This window comes from Gavia stellata, chromosome 9, assembly GCF_030936135.1.
Source record: "Gavia stellata isolate bGavSte3 chromosome 9, bGavSte3.hap2, whole genome shotgun sequence".
Taxonomy (NCBI): domain Eukaryota; kingdom Metazoa; phylum Chordata; class Aves; order Gaviiformes; family Gaviidae; genus Gavia; species Gavia stellata.
In genome coordinates this window covers 27,374,144-27,392,977 of record NC_082602.1, presented here as the reverse complement: position 1 = coordinate 27,392,977, position 18,834 = coordinate 27,374,144, and the positions used below count along the sequence as shown (strand labels likewise).

Here is an 18,834-nt window from a genome sequence, read left to right as displayed (position 1 = left end):
GAGCTCCTCAGGTTGAAGGCTGGTTGCTGCTCTGCTGCTCAGGATCCTGAACCTGGTCAGCCCTTAGAGGTATGTTAGAAACAAGTGGTTGTGGTGGGCAGGGTTTAGGAGCTGATGGGGCAAAATCTTAGCTGATGTGAGTGAAACTCTGGCTTGGGCAGTCCGTAACCACATGCTCAAGGGTGCTTGTCACAGGCTAAGGGCACATCCACCGTGAGCTGTGCCTTCTGGCCATTCATGGTGGTGTCCTCCGGGATACTCTGCTCTCCCAGGGCTCCCTCCCTGCTCCCCTTTCTCTGGTGCTGTCCTCTGTGTAGAGACTGCAGTGGAAGATATTCCCCCAAACCCATCTCCCTGGGAAAGCAGGACTGTTCTTACTGGACCAGGGCAGTGGGCAGTGCCTTGCCAGCAAGAAGGCAGAGTGAGTGTTATTAAATAACCTTTAATCCAGTTGCTTGAACAGCTTTTTTAGCCAGGCGGGTGGTCTGTCGCAGGGACAGGTAAAAACTCTGTCTCCACCAACACGGGAAGGCTGTGGATTAGAGACGAGGCGTGTGTTTTGTAACGAAGGATGAGACCCTAATTGTAGAACGGCAGCAAGGCCAGGCTCATATGTCTGCCTGGGCCCTGTCCCAGCCTCTCTGCGCTGCCAGAAACTTGCCCTCCCTTTCTTGGCGTGAACTGTGTCGTACCTTTTTATGTACAGACTCCCCTGCAATGAGGCAGAGGGATTCCTGCTGTTGCTTTGCTTTGCTAATCGTCTTTTAAACGACACACAGACCAAGAGACCCCCTGGTTCCTATGGGGCCGGTCCATATTTTCCCCCTAAGATGTTTGTTCTATTTTCTTTGCAGATGCAGCTTCTGGACAAGTTCCCTATTGAAGGAGGCCAGAAAGACCCCAAGCAAAGAATCATCCCTTTTCTACCAGGTAATGCTGTGGGAAAAGCCCTAAATAAGATGAGTGAGAGCAGTTGGGGACCGATTTTACAAACGCCTTTTCCCTGGGACCTCGTACATGCTGTCCTGTGATACCAGACCTCCACCTCCTCCAAAGATAACTGGCATGGTGTTTAGGGCTCCCAGGAGATCTTGCATCAGCTGTTCAGGCTCAGGTTGGCTTGTGCCCCACCGCACGAAGGGATTCAATGGCTTCTGGGAGGCTACGCCTGTGGGGTGCAAACAGACAGCCTGAGCTTGTGCCTCCAGCTGGGAGGCCACTGGAGACCAGAGACACCATCTTTGTTTCTGGATGCCGTGGCTCTGCAGACACTGTTACTGTACAATAAGGAATGAGTAATTAGAGTTGTCACAAGGGGTATAAAGGAAACTGAAAGAAGGTTAAATGCAAACGGGGATTTCTGCAATGCTGGCCAAAAAGATAAGTAAATATCTCTCTGGCGTGATTCACTGTCCCTCTGACAGCTTTCAGAGAGGGGCTGGACGTGATGAATATCCTCAGGGTAACGGCACACACTTCCACACAGCTTCTTCCAGCAGCAACTGCAGGGATGGCACGGGGGAGATGAGCCAGACCACAGCGTGCTCTTGGAAATGCACGCTTGGGCCAGCTCTCTATTGTCTGACTGCACGATTCTGGCTGTTGGTTTAAAACTTGGCTCGTTGCACTGCCTGTCAGGATAAATGGAGTATTTTCAGCCTGTTAAAAGGTCCGTTCTGTCTTTAACTATAAAAAAGAGATCCCAACTCTTCCCCAAAGGTCAGTAAAGAGAAGCTGGGATGGAAGCGCTTAGTTCTCTCCAGGAGCGTGCTGCGGTCCCCAATGCTGTTTGCAGGCGGAGTAGCTGCTCCAGATGTGTGGTGAGCCCAGCTCCAGGGCGTGTGGGGAAGCAGGGACTTGGAAACAGCAGCGCAAATGCGTGACGCAAGCATCGGAGCCGCAGCAGAGTGGCACGGCAGCCTGGCAGCCTCCATGGGCCTTCTGGAAGGCAGCCCCAGGATCAGGGTTTGCTCTCTGCAGTGCTCTGTGCTGCATCGAGCACCTCTGCAGCCAAGGGGAGGTGCCTTCCATTTCCAGCCTGGAATGAGGAGAGGAGTCCAAGCATGGGCTTTGTTTCCAGCTGTGCCACCAATATTTGTGAAACCTCTGTATGATGAGGATGGATACTGCTGGCCTGCCTTTCTTGTTGGAAAGCATTTTTTGATCCTTGAAAAGCACTGTACAGGAGTGCAAATGGCTTTAGGTGAGGTGCTGTAGGAAAATGTCTGTCTGCAGGTAACAGTTGTTCCTCCTGTATTGATTGTCACTGACCCATTTCTTTTACTTTGTCGTAGAAAAATGTTGGCTGAATGCAAGTGACTGATGTTCAGCCTGTGTGCAGTTCTTAGTGATGGATGTCCTGATATATGGGTGGGTGATATTTGCAGAGGATGAGATGCATCCCATATGCCCATTACAACACTTCCTACCCTTCCCACCCTCCAAGAACATGAGGGAGAGGGTACTGCTGCGTGTCCTTGAGGGAAAGAGTTATACCTGGAAAATATTTGGGTTGACATAATGTCCCAAAGAGAGAAGCTGCCGGAATAGGATAGACCTCAGCTGTATTTCATTTAAAATTTCTGTGATATACATTCTACTTTTGATATCAAATCTCTGCCTCTTTCTTGTTGAACTGCTGAAAAGACCTTGTTGCTTTACCCGGGAACAAGGTGACTCAGCTAAATGTCAAACAATGTCAAACTCTGTTAAATAAACTAGCTGCCGTAATTAGAATACGCATGGCATTTCTGCATCCGGACCTGTGGATTACTGAAATGAATACCTAGCTATAAATTGTCTCAATTAAAAAACAGCAGGGCACATGTTTGTACTTAAATCCTACTTTTATGAAGATGTTATGATCTTGCTTGCCTATTATGGGCCTGATTCAGCCAAGCCGGAGTGACTCTGCATGCTGGGTTCTGAGTGCCCAGGGTTTGCCCGTGCCGCTTGCAGGCTTGGGTGACTTCCCCCAGTCAAGCCTGGTTTAGAAAGTCAATGCATGCCAGCCTGTGACTCCCATTTGTCAGCGATGCTGTGGTGCTCTCCTGAAATAAAGGCATGATCTGAGCCTGGGAATTGAGGAGCCACCTTTGCAGGACACCTTGGCAGAGGGTGCTTACAGGATTGGCGGGCAGGTCACCCGTAGCCTGGTGGAGCTGCAGCAGCAGCCTGTGAAGCCACTGCTCCATAGGCAGAAGTGGGTGGTGGTGGTACCTGAATCTCCTGCCGCAGCAAAGGGCTGGTAAGGAAGAACTGAGGGATGGCTGCAGCAAGTTGAGCCACAGGGCCACCTGGCCCTGTGGTGGTGGCCTGTTGTGCAACCTGAAGGAGGAGTGCAGCCTCTCTCTTCCTACGCTCTGTTTAGCAGTCGCAGCAGGGGTTGGGGGTCCAGGACGCTGGGTCTGTTTCTGGCATGGAGATGGAGAAAGGAAGATGTCTAAACTGACAGATGAATGGCCCTTGGGACACCCTCCTGGTCTATCCATGATCATCTGGATGGGAGACAGGGCATGCAGAGGGTCTCCTTGGGTGAAAGCAAGGTCCCACGTCTCCTTCCCACAGGGAGCAGGCTAGCGTGTGCTCAGCTGTCATCCTGGTACAGCCAGGAGCACCGCTTGGCTATGCATCTGGAGCAAGAGGCTGGACAGTCCTCCGTGTCCTGTAGCTTGGGCACAGTCATGCTATGTCTCAGCTTACCCCGCACAAAGCAGGGATGGTGGTGCATGATCCTTACTTATGTGGAAAGCAAAAGGTGTCCTATTGTCCTGTTCAGCTCCCAGCTGTACATCTCTCTCCCTCCCGCTGTCTGCACAGATTCCAAAAGTGTTTTGCTGCAGGTTTCATCCCCACCTGGGTGCAGATGGCTACTGCTTTGCTGATGTCTTATGTGTTGGCTGTGATTTTTGCTTTCCGCACAGATGATAGCCCCCTTCGCACTCACCGCTGCTGCTTTGGAGTGGTTATATGGTTGCAAATTACTGGGCAAGGTGCTTCCCTGTTGGGGCAACCAGGCTTTAGTACTTGACTGTGCTGGAAGCATTTTACTGTAAAAACCAGGAAAGTGTAACAGAGTTCAGAGCCTTGCCGACCAAGGAGAGACCATACTAAGTTCAACAGCAGGGAAGTGCAGTTTTTCTTTCCTCTAGACACCTTTATATTATTTTTATTAATTTCTTTCTTGAAATATTTTTCCCCACTCTTTCCTCTTACACAAGTAAGGACTCTACAGCTTTCAGTGCTGTGAAGAGGTGCAAGGAAATAATAAGCAGTGTCAGGTAGTCCTGTAAAAGACATCCTGTGGATTATTTTGTAGTTTTGTTTTACTTTTTCAGAGTCAATCCCCTGCCTTCAATTTTTCTGTGAGGGTTTTTTTTTAACATACCAAGAGGGAAAACCTCACATTTTTCCTTCCCTTCCCCCATTTTATTTTTTCCCATGAGTTTTTCCTTTCTTCTCTCTGATTTCCCTTGTTACTGTTGGAAAAGTCTGTGTCAGGGAGGTGAGGCAGAAGAAAACCACATAAGAAAACCTGTTTGTGGGGATGGCCAGAGAGCATTTTTTCAGTTGGTGGTATGAATTTTTTGTTTGGGAGGATGGAGGGAGACTGTAGAAGAGTTAGAATAAAATTTGCTGCAAAAACCCTTTCTGGACCAAAGACTATTTGATACTGTAAGAAGACAGAGAAGAAAAGCGCTGTTTGACTGTACCAGTGGGACTGTTGGTTGAGCACATTTGCAGTGCACTGATTTCTCCATCACCTCTCCTGCTCCATATCTTTGGAGTGTAGACTCAGAGCTTTGCTACTTTTGTATCTGCATCATCAGAGAAAAGAGGTTATGGATTCGGGCTCCCTTATTTCAGGGATCTTGAGGTAGTTAACAAAGGAACTTCAGCTGGAAGGAGAAGACTGGTCTGTTGTGCTTCCAGAGAACACAGTGGCAAGTACAAATGATGGAGCTGGGGTGATGCAACCCTGGGATTAACAGTTTTGCAGTGGTTGACCCAAGACTCCAGGGCTTGCGTTGTTTTTCATTTCTCTTGGCACTAAGTGGAAGAGCCATCTGGAGACAAAGCTGAAGTTGGAGGGATGTCAGCTCCTCTTGCTCCACTGTGTCTTCCAAGGCATGGCCTTAGGGAAAACACGCTGCATGGCATGAAATTGTCCCATTGTGCTGGCTACTGGGCTGTAGATCCCCCAGAGGCGCTTGGGCTTTCCATAGCACGGAGGTCTGGGCATTAATGATGGTAGCCCCTTGCACTTTCTGCCCAGATTCCAGCTTGGTCCCTGTCTGGACTTCAAACCAGTTTTGAGCCCCGCTGAAAAAATCGGAGATTTTTGCGTAAACTGTGCTGAAAGGAGGAGATCCTCATGGGGTGCCTGCTCTGCAGTTTCCCTGCTGCCTGGAGAGGGAGACATCCTGCTCCAGGAGACTGCTTTGTTTGCCTGATTTTCCTTACCCTTGGGAAGCTGAGCCCTATCCCAGGGGACCGGGGGGTTGGTACAGGCTGCCCTACCAGCTCGGTCAGGCAGCTGCAGAAGCAACACCCCGGCCTGGTTTCATTCCCTGCCTCCAGCACTTGGGAGCCTCTGCCAGAGAGGCACCTTCTCTCTTCCTTTCTTTCCCACTTGGATTTTCCTCCTCCCTTGATGAGGGCGAGGAAAGAGGAAAGCATCCTTTTTTGGGGCATGTGCTGCTGGCAGAGCTTGGTGGCTGGGTCCTGGGGCACTGGGAGGGATGCTGGCATGGTGGATGAGATGTCATCAGCCATTGTCTGGCCCTGCCGTGCCCTGATGACCTGCTTTTCCCCCGAGAAGAGAAACACCCCGGCACCATCTCAAAGGGGTCTCTGGGGCTTTCTCCTTCCTCAGCCCCAAGGCAGAGGGAACACGCAGTATGCCTGCTGAGGCATTTTAAGGACAGGCAGCAAATACAGGGTGGCACGAAGATCCCTGCAGTTAATGCACGTTTGGCCCCATTTTTTGCTCCCAAGCTGCAATGTGTGGCTCGTGCCAACAATGGCGGGTGGGGAGTGGGGTGAGCTGCTCCAAGCTGGGAGGGCTTCGCCTGCCTAATTAATCTGTGGGCAAGGCTCCCAGTTCCCCAGAGAAGCCCCAGCCTCTCCTCTTCCCCCAGCCTGAGGTTTGCTGGGGGCTGTTCCCCCAGCAAAGCGGGAGCCAGGGGTGCGAGCCCCAGCCGAGCCTAGTCTGGTGTGAGTCAGGAGGGCTGCGGGAAGGGAGAGGTGCAGTCACAGAGGGCGCGGGAGGCCATCCCAGCACCGCCCAGATACCTGGGGCTGGCGAGGGGTGCTGGCAGGCGGGGAGCACTGGCAGCGGGCGGGAGCCTCCCCATTTTGCACAATGCAGGAGGACGGGGAATAACCTCTCACCAACGCTGGCCGGGACCTTCCTCGCCTCCCTTTCTGCCGCTCGCGGGCTGCAGCGGGGAAGATCTCCTGCCGATGAACTGCATCCCAGGTGGATATGCCTGCTTTTCGGTTTTGGTTTGGTGTGTTGGGTTTTTTTTTTCCTCCTCCCTTTTCCAATGCTGTCTTTGGGGAAGAGGAAGCTGAGGAGAAAGGCTCGAGCAGGTTTGCAACAGCAGGATTTCGTCCATGGTGATGAGAGCAGCTTTTCTTCCTCTTGGTTGTGTATACTCCAGTTTTGCTCTTTTTGTTTTTGCTCCGGGCTGGAGGAGAAACAGCATTTTGTTCAGAGATCTTGGGCGGTTATTCTTGCGCTGAAGCAGAGGTGATGGGCTCATCCTAACAACCAGCACTGCAGTGACCTTCAGATCCAGCAGTTCATGTTCCACCTGTGTAAATTGAGACCAGGATCAGCAGAATTGGGATGTGGCCGTGTGTAACTTTGTCAAAGGTGCTGCATTTCAGCAGTGGTCAGTGCATGCGAGGCGTTTTCAATGTTTATTCTGCCCACCTCGGGAGGTGGGGGGCACGGTGACTGTAAGGAGCATGCTGGCCAAGGAGGACCCTTAGAAATCTTGGAGATATTCTTATTGTAGGCTATTTTCTCCTTTGGAGAGGTGGTTGTTAGCTGGGTGTTTAAAAGGAAATGCATTCCCTGTCCTAACTCTCAGCTGGATTTTATGTGCAAAAATATATTTAATTTCAGACTTGTTTTCCGTTTTTTATTATCCCCTCCTGCAGCACTCTGAGCCAGGGCAACATGGTGTTAGTAAGTGATTTTAACTTTTCTTTGGAGTAATTTTGAATTCCTGATCTACATGGAAATGAAAAGTGTTACAGCAGTTCAGAGCCAGTCAAAATGCAGCTTAAAGGTTAAAAAAAAAAAAAAAGGAGAGATCAGATAAAATTCTCTTTATCTTAAACCCAGTAATATGTTACTTTTTAGATTGAAATATGAATTAAGTTATCCTAAGTGGCATTCCTTTAATATGCAGGAGCAGTGTGGCAGGCGTGATGGGTGCGCACACATACACACAGAAGAGTCTCAGATGTCTGGTTTGTTGAGCCTTACTTGTGTAACACAAATAACTGAGATATTCTGCTGTGCTTTCCTGAACATGAGGCAACAAACTTTCTCAGATGGAGAAAGAGGGGCTCTGCCCCCCATCCCCTTCTACCCACCTGCAGTAAATCAGCATCGCAGTCCCCTGTCCCCACCTCAGAGGAGCTGCCAGGGGGTGGGCAGGTGACCCATGGCACTGCAGTATGGGATGCTGGCGGCTTGAACAGCTTTGGAGAGCTTTTTGGGGGCCACTCCATAATGCAATATAATTTCCTTTTAATATATATATTCTCAGTTTTCCTGCCTGTTCCTTGAAAGGGGATGGTGCCTCCAGGTTTAAAATGAGCTTACATTTGAGCCAGGGTAGTGTGTTAGCAAGATGACTAACAGGTCCTTGGCTTGTTTCCACTACAGCTTACTTAGGACTTGGGTGATGCCGAGCTTCTGGTGAGCTGCTCTTCAGCAGCTCCTATTGTTTGAGAAAGCAGTTTCTATTGTTTCTTTCTATTTTCTGCCTTGCTACGAGAGCTATTGCGGAAAATTCATCTCCTGTCTCTCACAAGAGGAGAATGGATTTCCTGTCGGCTCCGGGCTTGAAGGGAAAGCAGGAGCTGCCGGGAGGAAGCGGCTGTTCCTCGGCTGGATGGCGGGAGGATTGATGATTTCGAGGGGGGCAGGCAGGAGTATTATTTTCTTCGGGCTCCGTGGAGATATTTTTAGGGTTTAAGTCTTTTCTGCTTGAAAGATGAAGTCGTCAAGTGTGAGGTCATAGGATGCCCTTAGGCTGCTTGCTATTGAAGAAGCTGCGGAAATGGCAGCCCCATTGCCGGCTTCCAGAGCTGCCCACCGAGAAAGGGGCTGTAACGAGCCCCACATAATGGAGTGCAGGGAGGCTTTTGGCTTTGCATGCTGAGCCTGTTTCACAGGCGTTATCAGGCCTTCTGGAGGTCTTCGGGCATTAATAGGGCATGAGCCAAAGGCCTGATTTCATTACAAAAGGAAGAAAAAGGGGAGAAAAAAAATTATGCTCGCATCTGCCCAAGTACCTGGTCCTCTTCCCTCCTTTCAGTCTCTTTGGAGTTCTTTCTCAGTGTACAGATCCAAAATCTACCAGCCTGCAGCTGAAACGAGGGGCTGGAATAGGAAAAACCTACAGAATATTTTTCTGGGGCTTGTACCTGCTCCTTTCACACAGGTTAAGAGCTGGTATTTTGCTCAACCAGAAACCACCTCTGGGCAGAAATCAGCATATGCAGAACATGATTTGCCTCTCATTAGACCATTTGAGTCTCCTGATGAGAGTTTTGTAATGATCAAGCCACAGTTTCAAGGGAAAACAAAGAATGGAAAGGGGTTTTGGTTTGGGTTTGCTTGAAGCCAGTGCTAATGGGGTTTATTTCCTTTTCTTTTGAGCACTGGATGCTAGACCGAAAAGGCTGTGGCAGGTTTTCAGTGCAGTATAGCTGCTTGGACTCCTTGGGGAAATATACAGGCGTTTTTACTTTAGAAATTAGTTGGATTTTGATTCTTGTTTTTAAAGGCAATAAATAAACACGATTATAGACTTGAAAAGCAGTTTGAGCTGCGTTGGGCTCGTCTTTTCCTCAGGCAGCCGTTCCAGATGAGTGTGCCCTCTACTACTATAATTACTTTTTAAAAATAACTCTGCAAGTCTGTAATCTAAAGTGGGTGGTATGTAGCAAGTCTGAGAGCATTCTGCATTCAACCCACAGGCTGGGGAGAGGGTGGCTTTATATAAGGGTTTGCTTGTCTTCATCTCTGGGTTGAAATCTGACTTTTTCCCACAATCCATCAACAAATGGCTCACATAATGAAAGTGCTTTTTAACACCGGAGTCAAGCTTGCCAGGGACTCGGATGGCTTTGCAGCCCTACAGGCTCTAGATATTCCCTCTGGATGTTACTTCTCTGCCTGATCTTGTCTCTGTTGTATTCAGATTTAAGCTGCCTGGGCAACAGAGGAGAGCAGAGCCCAGCTGAGATTCACAGCTAAGTGATAGTCTAGACCTCTGTTTGAATCTGTTTTCAGCCCATTTTGCCTTTTGGCTGAGCCAGCTGATTTATTTATATACTCACATGCTTTAAATAGGTTGTGATTTTTTTTTTCCCCCCCTGTGGATTGGAAACAATGAACCTGGGAATTTGCTGCTTGATTGCAAATGATTTCTCCTACTTTCTCTATCTATTAAGCTTTTCGGGTGCTGATGTTTTTAAGTGTGGTGTGTTTGCAGACCTCCCTGCTCCACAATGCAGCTATTTTCAGGCTCTCGTGAACACGTTTGTCCTTACTCATAAGGGGATCTTTATACTCGGGAGCAGAGTGAGGGGATACTGTGGGCAGGGATTTGCCAAACTAAATCTATTTCCACTATAATGAAATAACCCATGGCAGTGTCTGCTACCCTGTGGTTTTTTTTTTTAGAGTTGTAGTACTGTTTAATGGGAAAGGTGAGGTGGAGAGGGGGAAATAACGTGGGAATTAGAAAGAGGAAACCAAAGGTAGGTAGATGAGGAAAAGAAAGTAAGTCCTAGAAGTGGGAAATTCAATCCTCTTGAGCTTCTCCCATTCAGAGAAGTGCTAATACAGGCCCCAGGCTTGTACTCAGGATGGAGGTAATTAATGTTTGCTCTCAAATTTCCTTGGGTCTGAAGTTAAGCACTTTCACCATGTCATTTTCTATCAGGGTTTTACCACCTCTAAATAAAGAGCAGAAAATTACATTCCTTCTGCTTTTACATCCTAAGCATCGGCAAGTTCAGACTTACAGGTTCCTTCTCAGGGCTCCGAACAGCACAGGGCTGACCCGGAATAAGCAAAACATTTGCAGTTTGGTTTGGCCCTTGATGGGGTTTTATTGGAGGTGTTTGGGCTGGTGGGCAGACTTCACTTTTTCACTGAATGCACCGTTAGATGTGATTCCCACCAAATTCTTCCAACTCTTCCCACCAAACGCAGGATAGCTTGGTATCCTCTCAGGCAAGCGGTAAAACTATCAGACCGGAGTACAGGGTAAAGGCATTTGTGCCTATTCCCACTAGGCAGTGTCGTCACTGCTGGTCTATTTAAATCATTAGATGCGGAGAGCAGGAGGGAAAATATTCCTATCTTAATCCCAGCTCCTGCAAAACAGAGCAAATGCAGAATTGTGTGTTTAGCAGATTTCCTCTTGGGAAGAGAAGTCTCCTATAGATAATAATCCTTTTAGCAACATCTCCAGTGAACGAGGCTTTGTCTGAAGAACAAAGAAAAAGTCGCAAGCTTGAAATATGCCTGAATTTCCTGAGTGCGCTCGCCGCTGTGTGCAGGCAGGAAGCTGTGTTAGTCTGGTTTGGATGTTTGCTCTGAAGTGGCATAAACAGAGTGTCGGGTCTCCCGGGATCCTGATCTGACCCATGGACCAGGGGATAGGGGGTCCTCTAAGCTGCGGCTATGGGAAGGACTACCACAGTCCTGTAGCTCTGTGCCCATCTTCCTGACTGTCCTGTCTCCCCTCTGGCCAAATCCATCCTCTGAAGATCCCAGGTGGATGCAGGAGCTGGCAGCAGAGATGAGCCGTGCAGCCACAGTAGACCCAGCACACACGGGTGTTAAGCTGCCAGCCAGCAGGGAACTCATTTCCTGCACAATTATGAAAACAGCTGATCTGTGACATTTTAAGAAGGGGGAGAAAATACAGCGCAGGGGAAGGAAGGCCCCGGCTACGTAAATATTTACTTTTGCACAATGTCCCAGCCACCCCCTTCTCCCAGGGGCTGGGAGAAGAAGGGGTTGCTGGCTGCTGGCTCTGGCACTTGGTGACAGGGGATGGGAGAGTCACCAGTGGGCTGCCCACAGCTGGAAGGAGCGCACTCTCCGCTACGCAGAAGCTGCTCTGCTGGAGTGTGATACTGCCCTGCTTGACCCCCCTTCTCCCTGCTGCATCCCACAGCCAGGGATGTGCTGCTGGACTGCCAAGAGCTTGCTTGAACCACCTGCCCGGGCCCCTCTTCCCGCTCCTTGGTCTTGCTCTAACAAAGCCAAGCTAGTGAGGTACCCCTGCTAGTGAGGTATATCCCTGCTCCTTCCCAGACAGCAGCCTTGGGAAGGGGGTTGGGGAAATGATGAAGGCACAAAGCTTTCTGGGTAGTGCTGCTGCAGGCAGATGAAGTGTCCAGGATCTGGAGACTGCAGCATCTCGTGTGATGCCACCACCACATCACACACCCACCTCCAGCCAGGTCTGGAGCAGACATGAGCCATGTTGTGTGCAGAGGAGGAGGCACTTGGTAGACGTGATTGAAAAAGACCCTTGGACACAGGTCAAAAAAAGACTCTCAGAGACAGGGAAAAGATTTTCTTTCGATCATGGCATTGTTCAACCTGATATAATCCCGGTTTTCAATTTCTTTCCCTCACCCTAGACAAAAATGTTATTTTTTCCAGCCCTGTCAAAGAGAGGGTGAATTGACGCTCTCTGGTCTGTAAATGCTGCTCAGTTGTCCTTTCATTAGCCCTCCTTGGCTGGGGTGGCTGGTGCAGTGCCATGCAGATGCTGCGTACATTTGACACAGTATCTGACCGCCGGGGCAGCTCGGAAGTCCCTCCCATGTGTACTCAATGGGTGGAGGGAAGGCTGTGGCGTGCATTACCTGAGGTCCAATTAGTCTGTGTTTGTAGCCAGGATTGCACCGTCTAAGCCGTGTTTCTGCAGTATGGCAAGCTGCGACAGTTACGTCAACACGGGGTGACCTATGTGTAAGGAGATTCAGTGAGTCCCAGTAATAGTGACACCAATCCACTGGTGGGTCTCGGCGTATTCTGCTCTCCCGGTGGTGTCTATGAAACCAGAAGAGTTGGAATAGGTGGGATTCAGAGATTTGTTTCATGCAAGTGGTTGATGTAGTAACAGAGGTACCTCCAGCCTGTTCCCCTCCGCTCCTTTCATCAAGGAAATATTGGCTAAGCTCACTCCCCAGGATACGCACCATCACTCAGTGAATAAACACAAGGGATTTGTGTTGTGGGTTAATTCTGCTGCTGGAAATCAAACCCCATCCATGGTCAGATGACATCTTTTTTCTTGGAAAGGGACCAAGGTTAAGAAGACAAGGAAGGCAGGTTAGTTAAAATATGTCAAAGTCTCTTGGGTGTAAGTAAAGACTATAAATAAAAGCCTTTTAACTTGGAAAAGAACTTTAGAGTGATATGATCGGGTTCAATTTAGTCCAAATATTGCTTTATGCCATTAAGCTGTTATCAAGTTTTGGTTCAATTGCAATAGTTTTATGGCTTCAGTGCAGTGGAAACAGTTGTAGCCTTTATGCAAGTAAAGCATTTCCCCTGAAACGTTTGCAGTGAAGACTGCTGTATTGTGCAGGAACCTGGGAGTGAAACTGCCTGGAAACAAATAGCCGGGGAGGTGACCTTCTCCAGCTCTTTTCTTTCTCCATTCCAGAGTAACTACACAATCTAAGGATTTATATCGTGAACAATGAGGGAACTTAAATAAGGTTTAGTTTTACATTCTCATTAATGAATCCTTAAACTTAGTAATAAAAGCTGAACATTTTTACTTATTTCCTCTTTAAACTGCAAGCGTGTCTGATTCAGCATCGTCTTGAGATGATTTGTCAGGATGAGAAAATAAGTCACATCCCTCTTCCTCTTGGGATTAATAGGGAACTAGAATAATCCTGTACCCATAATATTATTTCAGTTGGGTTTGCATAATAGCCTGGAAATGGTTATACTCGATGCAATGCTTTGTAATGATGATGTTTCATCCTTTGAAGTTAGATTAATTCATGTCACAGAGTCAAATCTGCACAAATAATAAAACACATATTATTATTTTCTCCAGTTTTTCTTAACTAACCGTCATTTTCTGATCCAAGTTTTACTACAGTCAATTAGAAGTGAGTGGATTTTAATGCTGTTTCTGCAGATATCCAGCACCATCACAGCCAGAAAAGTCCCTTCTCACATTTGGTGTTTTTACATGTCAGTGTGGCTGTGGGTTTAGGAAGATTCTGGTGTTTCTAAGGAGTCTTGCCGTGTGCATGCCTGTGCTCAAAAGCTCTGCAGAGTGTGAGTAATTCCACCAAAATCGCTGTAGCTGACCCACTCCATGAGCCAAGGTTTTCCACATGCATCTGGACCCTTATTCCTGGCTTACATTAGAGAAAGTGAGAGAAATCAAGGCCCCTGTAATTACTTACAAGCTGCGAGCTAGGCACATATGTAAATATTTTCAGGGTCACAACTTAGCTCTTTATTTTTAATATACATTGTTATTAGTAGTCATTTTTGAAGAGATTGAAGATCCCACCCATAAGTTTCTGTAGAGTCAAGCTTACTCAGCCTTGACCTCTGCTCCCGGTGGTATCATTGGATTTACTGTTGACTTCAACAGGAGCAGTCACAGCGGTCTGAGTGCTTTTGAAAACCCTTTCCCTGTGTTTTTCTGTATAAAGCCCATCGCTGTAGCTGCCAGATTATATGACACTAGGGTTTAAAACGACTTAAGAATGAAATCAAACTGATAAGAAGGATAGGATGTAATAATGCTAAGCAAAGTAAATTTGCTTTCTTTCTGAGACAAAGCTACTTTCACAAGGTTTTCATTTTCTCTGGCCCAAGTGGAAAAGCAGTTCACTTTGGTTCATTCTGTGTGTGCATGTTGGGCATGTGCTGATACTACTCCTGTGAAGCCCTGGAGATGATGTCCCGCACCCACCACCATGCGTGGGCTTACCCCGAGCACGTGGGAGCAGGTGAGAGGGGCTGGCAGGGAGCTGGAGCCCACTTCGGGGGCTCGGTTTCGATTTCTCTCTGTCCCCCAACCATAGGGTGCAATCTTGGGAATCATCAATTAAGCCCATGTTTAGTCATTAATTCTGCCCAAGACTCATCCCTAGTTTTCACCACTGCCAGAGGTGCTTTACAAATAGGAAACAGAAGATTTGGGGACTCATGGGGGATACAGAGGTTCCAAATCTACTCCCAGACTCTCTGCACTTCTTTTATTGGGGAAAAAAAAGAGACAAACTAGAATTGCCATGGTGTTAAAGAATAAATCTGTAAAATATTGTGTAGCACTCCAATACTGAAGGACTAAAGTCCTTCTGTAATTACCTATGCCTGACTGGTGCTTTTATTGCCGTGCTTAAAGCCTCCATGCTCACATCTGTTTGCAGATGTCCTCTGGAGCAGGGTGGTCTCTTGCTGATAAATACTTTGCACTTATGGATTAGATTATTCTTCACCAAGTTGTTCTCTGTTTCACTGGAGGTCAGCTATACTCATCATCTGTTAGGATTTTCTTCCCTGGGCCCCTTTTTTTTTTTGTAATTAAACCAGATCCTTTGTTCTGCGGTGTCAGCAGATAGGAGCGTTCCTCCAGGCAGCCGTGAAGACAAAAACGTGTGGGCAAGGGTGTTGCCTCTCTCTGCAGCTTTCTGCTCCTCTTCTCCCATCGCCAGCTCCCTGCGCACGATGCTCGCTCTGAGAGGTGGTTGTGTCCTCTCCGTACCATCCACTCCCAGGTTCACCTCCCCTTGAAAAGAGTCCAGATGTTATAATCCTCTGGTAAGCCCTAAAACTGGCAGGAATTTTGTGTTTGTTTCCCTCCTCCTGTTTTATTTTCATAAGCCTATAGATTGACTTTATTTCTCTTAAAGGTTTCTAGGCTGGGAGACTGCTATTCATCCGCTTTTAATTAAAGCAATATAGGGAATTAGGCCTTTCACAGGGGTGGTTCTGGTGATGGCTATGAATGTTTTTGTTAGTTTTCCTCCCTTCTGAGCAAATGCTTGGAAGTGTGAGTTGGAGCTTAAGCTTTTTAGTTACTGGGGAGTAAAATTACTACATTATGGTGAAGTGATTTCTTTGCAAAGGAAAAACTGTTTCTTGGCTGCTGCCGTGTGCAATAGCGTAACTAAGGGAGGATGGTTTACTGCTGCATCCTCAGAGGACAGGAGGGTGGCGGGTGCAAGGAGGGAATATGAATTTGGGCATCAAAGGGCTGAGGCAGTTGGTGGGGCAGTGCAGGGTGATCTGTGGCTTTTGCAGTACAGCGTGAAGGAGGGGAGGTGGTGGGAGCCCGATCCCTCCTCCTGGCAGTGCCTGCCTGTTTCCCACAAGAGTCTGGTTTAGATTAGGCTGCCCCAGGCACAGTTTCTCTTGATGTTGGTACCACACTGAAAGAGCATGGGTGTAGGGCTGAGAGTGTCAGGGAGAGCGAAGTACTGCTCTTCCCAGGTGATTTACACTCTCTCACTCCCATTTTGTCCTCCTTTAAAGCAATGCTCTCGGGCTTATAAAACACCGCCTCATGCAAAGAGAGGCTGGTGCAGACAGGGTGTAGGAATCTCCCGTTGGCATATGGGGATCACAAACTGGGCTTTTTCTGGATCTTGGGGAAGGCAGCAAAAGCCTCCTTCCCAAGGACATGATTATTTTGGGTGAGCAAGCAAAGGATCTCAAGAGCAGGTCTCAGGCTGACCTAGGGAAGCAGCTGGCTTTTCTGCCTGGAGTGTTCGAATTATTTTAGGATAGCTTTACAGCGTGAAAGGCTCCAGCAGGAAATTTTCAGAAGAGCCAAAGTGTCATCTGACCTCAGCTCCTGTTTTCTAAAGTGTCAGTGTGTTCCCAGTGTGTATTTGTGTGTGTTTGGAAATGTGACTTGTTTCAAATTGGTTAGCTATTTTAATACAATGGAAGGAAAGCTATTACGCTGAGCATCAAGAGCATCAGTATGCCTGCAGGAAAACCTGTATTTACCCGTGGGTCCTTGGGGAGAGGGGATAATCCTCTTCAGTCTCATTAACTTCTGTCTCTTGCTTCTGTCCTTCTTGCATGTTGCTTGTTTCCGGCACAAGGGCACAGCTTCTCTTGGCTTCCTCAGCCCCATAAGCCACACATAAGTCCTTGTGGTGCTGCAGGGTAGCCAGCATGGGTGTTTGTGTCCCTTTCTGAAGTCCTTTGGGCCCATCTCAATGCCAGCATGTGATGAAGGGACTGTCCCGCCACACTCCTCTCTTTTCTTCTCTCATCTATAGCCTGAAACGGTTTGCCATCCCCCAGAGGCTCACTGATGCTGCATATGTTTCTAATCTTGTGGCGCAGCCGGGCTGGGTACTCATTTGCAGCAGTGAGACATCGGCTCCGATGTCACTCAGTTTGGTTCTGATCCGTGCTAGTCCCAGGGCCAGGCTCTGCTCTGATTAATGGCTTTTTCATTCAGAAATGTGCGCTTCCCTTTCCGCAGCGTTTCCCTACTGCAATGCCTAGACAGGGCCAAGAAAGAATTTTTCTTTTCACCATTTAGGATGTCTGGGGTTCCTCAGGAACTCTGGGTTTATTCTGTGGTTTGTTACTAATGCAGGTTTCCTGGGGGTTATAAGATGATCTAAAGCAACCTGACTTGTTGAGCTGACTCAGAAGTGACCCTCTTGAATCACTCCCAGGCGGCTGAGCTGTCTGAAGAGTTGACTGCAGGGGATCGATCTGCTTGTCATTAAAAACAAAATGTTCTGTATGCCTTCAAAAACATCAGAAATAAGTTAGATTCTTCGTTTTGTGAATATTTTCAAAAAGGTCATTTCAGTGCCCTCCTTTTCAAGTAATAGTTATTTAATTAAACTCCAATGCAATATCTGAAATGCACCTGCCTTGCCCTCCTGGCACACGAGAAAAAGTTAATAAAATGTGAGTTAAAACAAACAATGTAGAAAACAGTGTCATCCAAAGAAAAATTAAAAAAACCCACCTGCTGAACTACAAAAGAAACACCTGTGAAAAAGACTCATCTGGTACTTTTTCTTACCCAGAAACGTGAAAAATAACATGAAAAAGAAGGTACTTGAAACAAGATTTCTGTATTGACTCAGAGTGATTTAAGGATCTGCTTGGGATTCAGATGCCTTTCCTTTCAGAGAAGGGAAAATAAGAAGACTGGGAAGTGCATAATTATGAAATGCTCAAGATGTGCATGTAAGCTAAGGCTTGACACAGCATCAGTGAGTGAATGGAAAAAGTCCTTTTCATTCCCCTACATGCTGGATAAGGTCTTTAACAAGGAATCAGGCTCATTGCGCATAGTCTTTTGCCCCTGTTGATCTTCTCCTCACTGTGTCCCTTCCTCATCATGTCAGGTTCACCTCAGAGAGCAAAGTCATTGGAACTGGTCATTACTTGAGTGTGTGCTAGGGTAGATTTACTGAAACCATGGGCTTAGACCAGGTGAAAGGGAGAAACACAGTAGTGAATCAGACCTAACCTTTTCTTCATGTCCTAAATACACTGAATGTGTATCTTCCTTACTTGTTGTAGTGCATTGGAGAGGTGATTTTCGATTTGGACTGCCTGAGGAGGTGAGGAGTCTCCATCTTTGGAGGTCTATAACTACAGGTTAAAAGGACTTCTTCAGTAGTGCCATAGGTGGAGTTGATTGTGCCATGAATCAGGGTAATGGATTTGCTGATCTCTTGAGCCCATCCAGTGCTGTATTTCTGTGATTTGGTTATTCGGAGCTATACTGTGAAAAGATGATGAAGAAGATTAATTCAGAGTGTGTAGCAATTGGACATGAAGGGTCAGTAGTTTGTGGTTGTAGGATCTCTGCCTCAAAAAGAAGAATTTTAGTCTACCCAGTAGTAGAAACTTCTCAAGATCTGACATTTTCCTAAACTACTCCAGGTTTTTAATCCAAACCCCATGATTTCTGGACAACACCCCTCTGATTTGTAAGTGACACCAGTATAGGTCTTGTCAGCACACCACCACCAGTCCCTCAGTTGAATGTGCTCTTTGAAGCATACGCGTATGAATATTGCATTCAGAAGGTCTCACGTCACAGAGTGATCATTGTAACAGTTGCAAGAAATACTTTTTATTTCCTCCTTCTCTTCTCTGTCTGCAAGGAAAAAGCCCAATCTTTCAAATCCATTTGCAACAACATAGTTTTATGTAACACAGCAGGTAATAGCCTCTTGTGCATCTTGCAAATGAGTGCAGCAGAAGGCTCTGCTGCATGGTGTGGGCTGTTGGGTGCCTGAGGAATTTTTCTGCTTGGCTCCACTGCTCCCAATTCCCTTCTTTCCCCATCCCCATCCCTTCATACACAGGACCTTACCAGTGGTTGAATCTTACTCAGCATTGCTGTGGCAAGTGCAGCATCACCAAGCTGCTGAACAGGCGGCCTTTAATGCTGTGTATTTCTTGCAGTTGGCTGGTTTTGAGGTATGACCTGGATTGTGTTTTGCACAGGTGCCCGGTGTTAATTCAGGTGCTCAGCTCCTCTGCTTGTTCAAAAGCCACAGTGGAACTGAGCATTTGGATTG

The 18,834-nt window shown here is 47.5% G+C and overlaps 1 protein-coding gene across 3 annotated transcripts in view; it reads left to right on the top strand.

Annotated features, from left to right (window-relative positions):
* The window catches only part of SH3PXD2A (SH3 and PX domains 2A), a 259,159-nt gene that overhangs the window by 76,189 nt on the left and 164,136 nt on the right, over positions 1-18,834 (top strand). For 2 of the 3 annotated variants that reach the window (XM_059821278.1, XM_059821277.1), the window contains exon 3: positions 855-930. In XM_059821278.1, coding sequence (XP_059677261.1) covers positions 855-930 — 76 coding nt within the window. Of the gene's footprint in view, positions 1-854; positions 931-18,834 lie in introns of those variants that run through there. The other variant, XM_059821279.1, reaches the window with a different exon arrangement.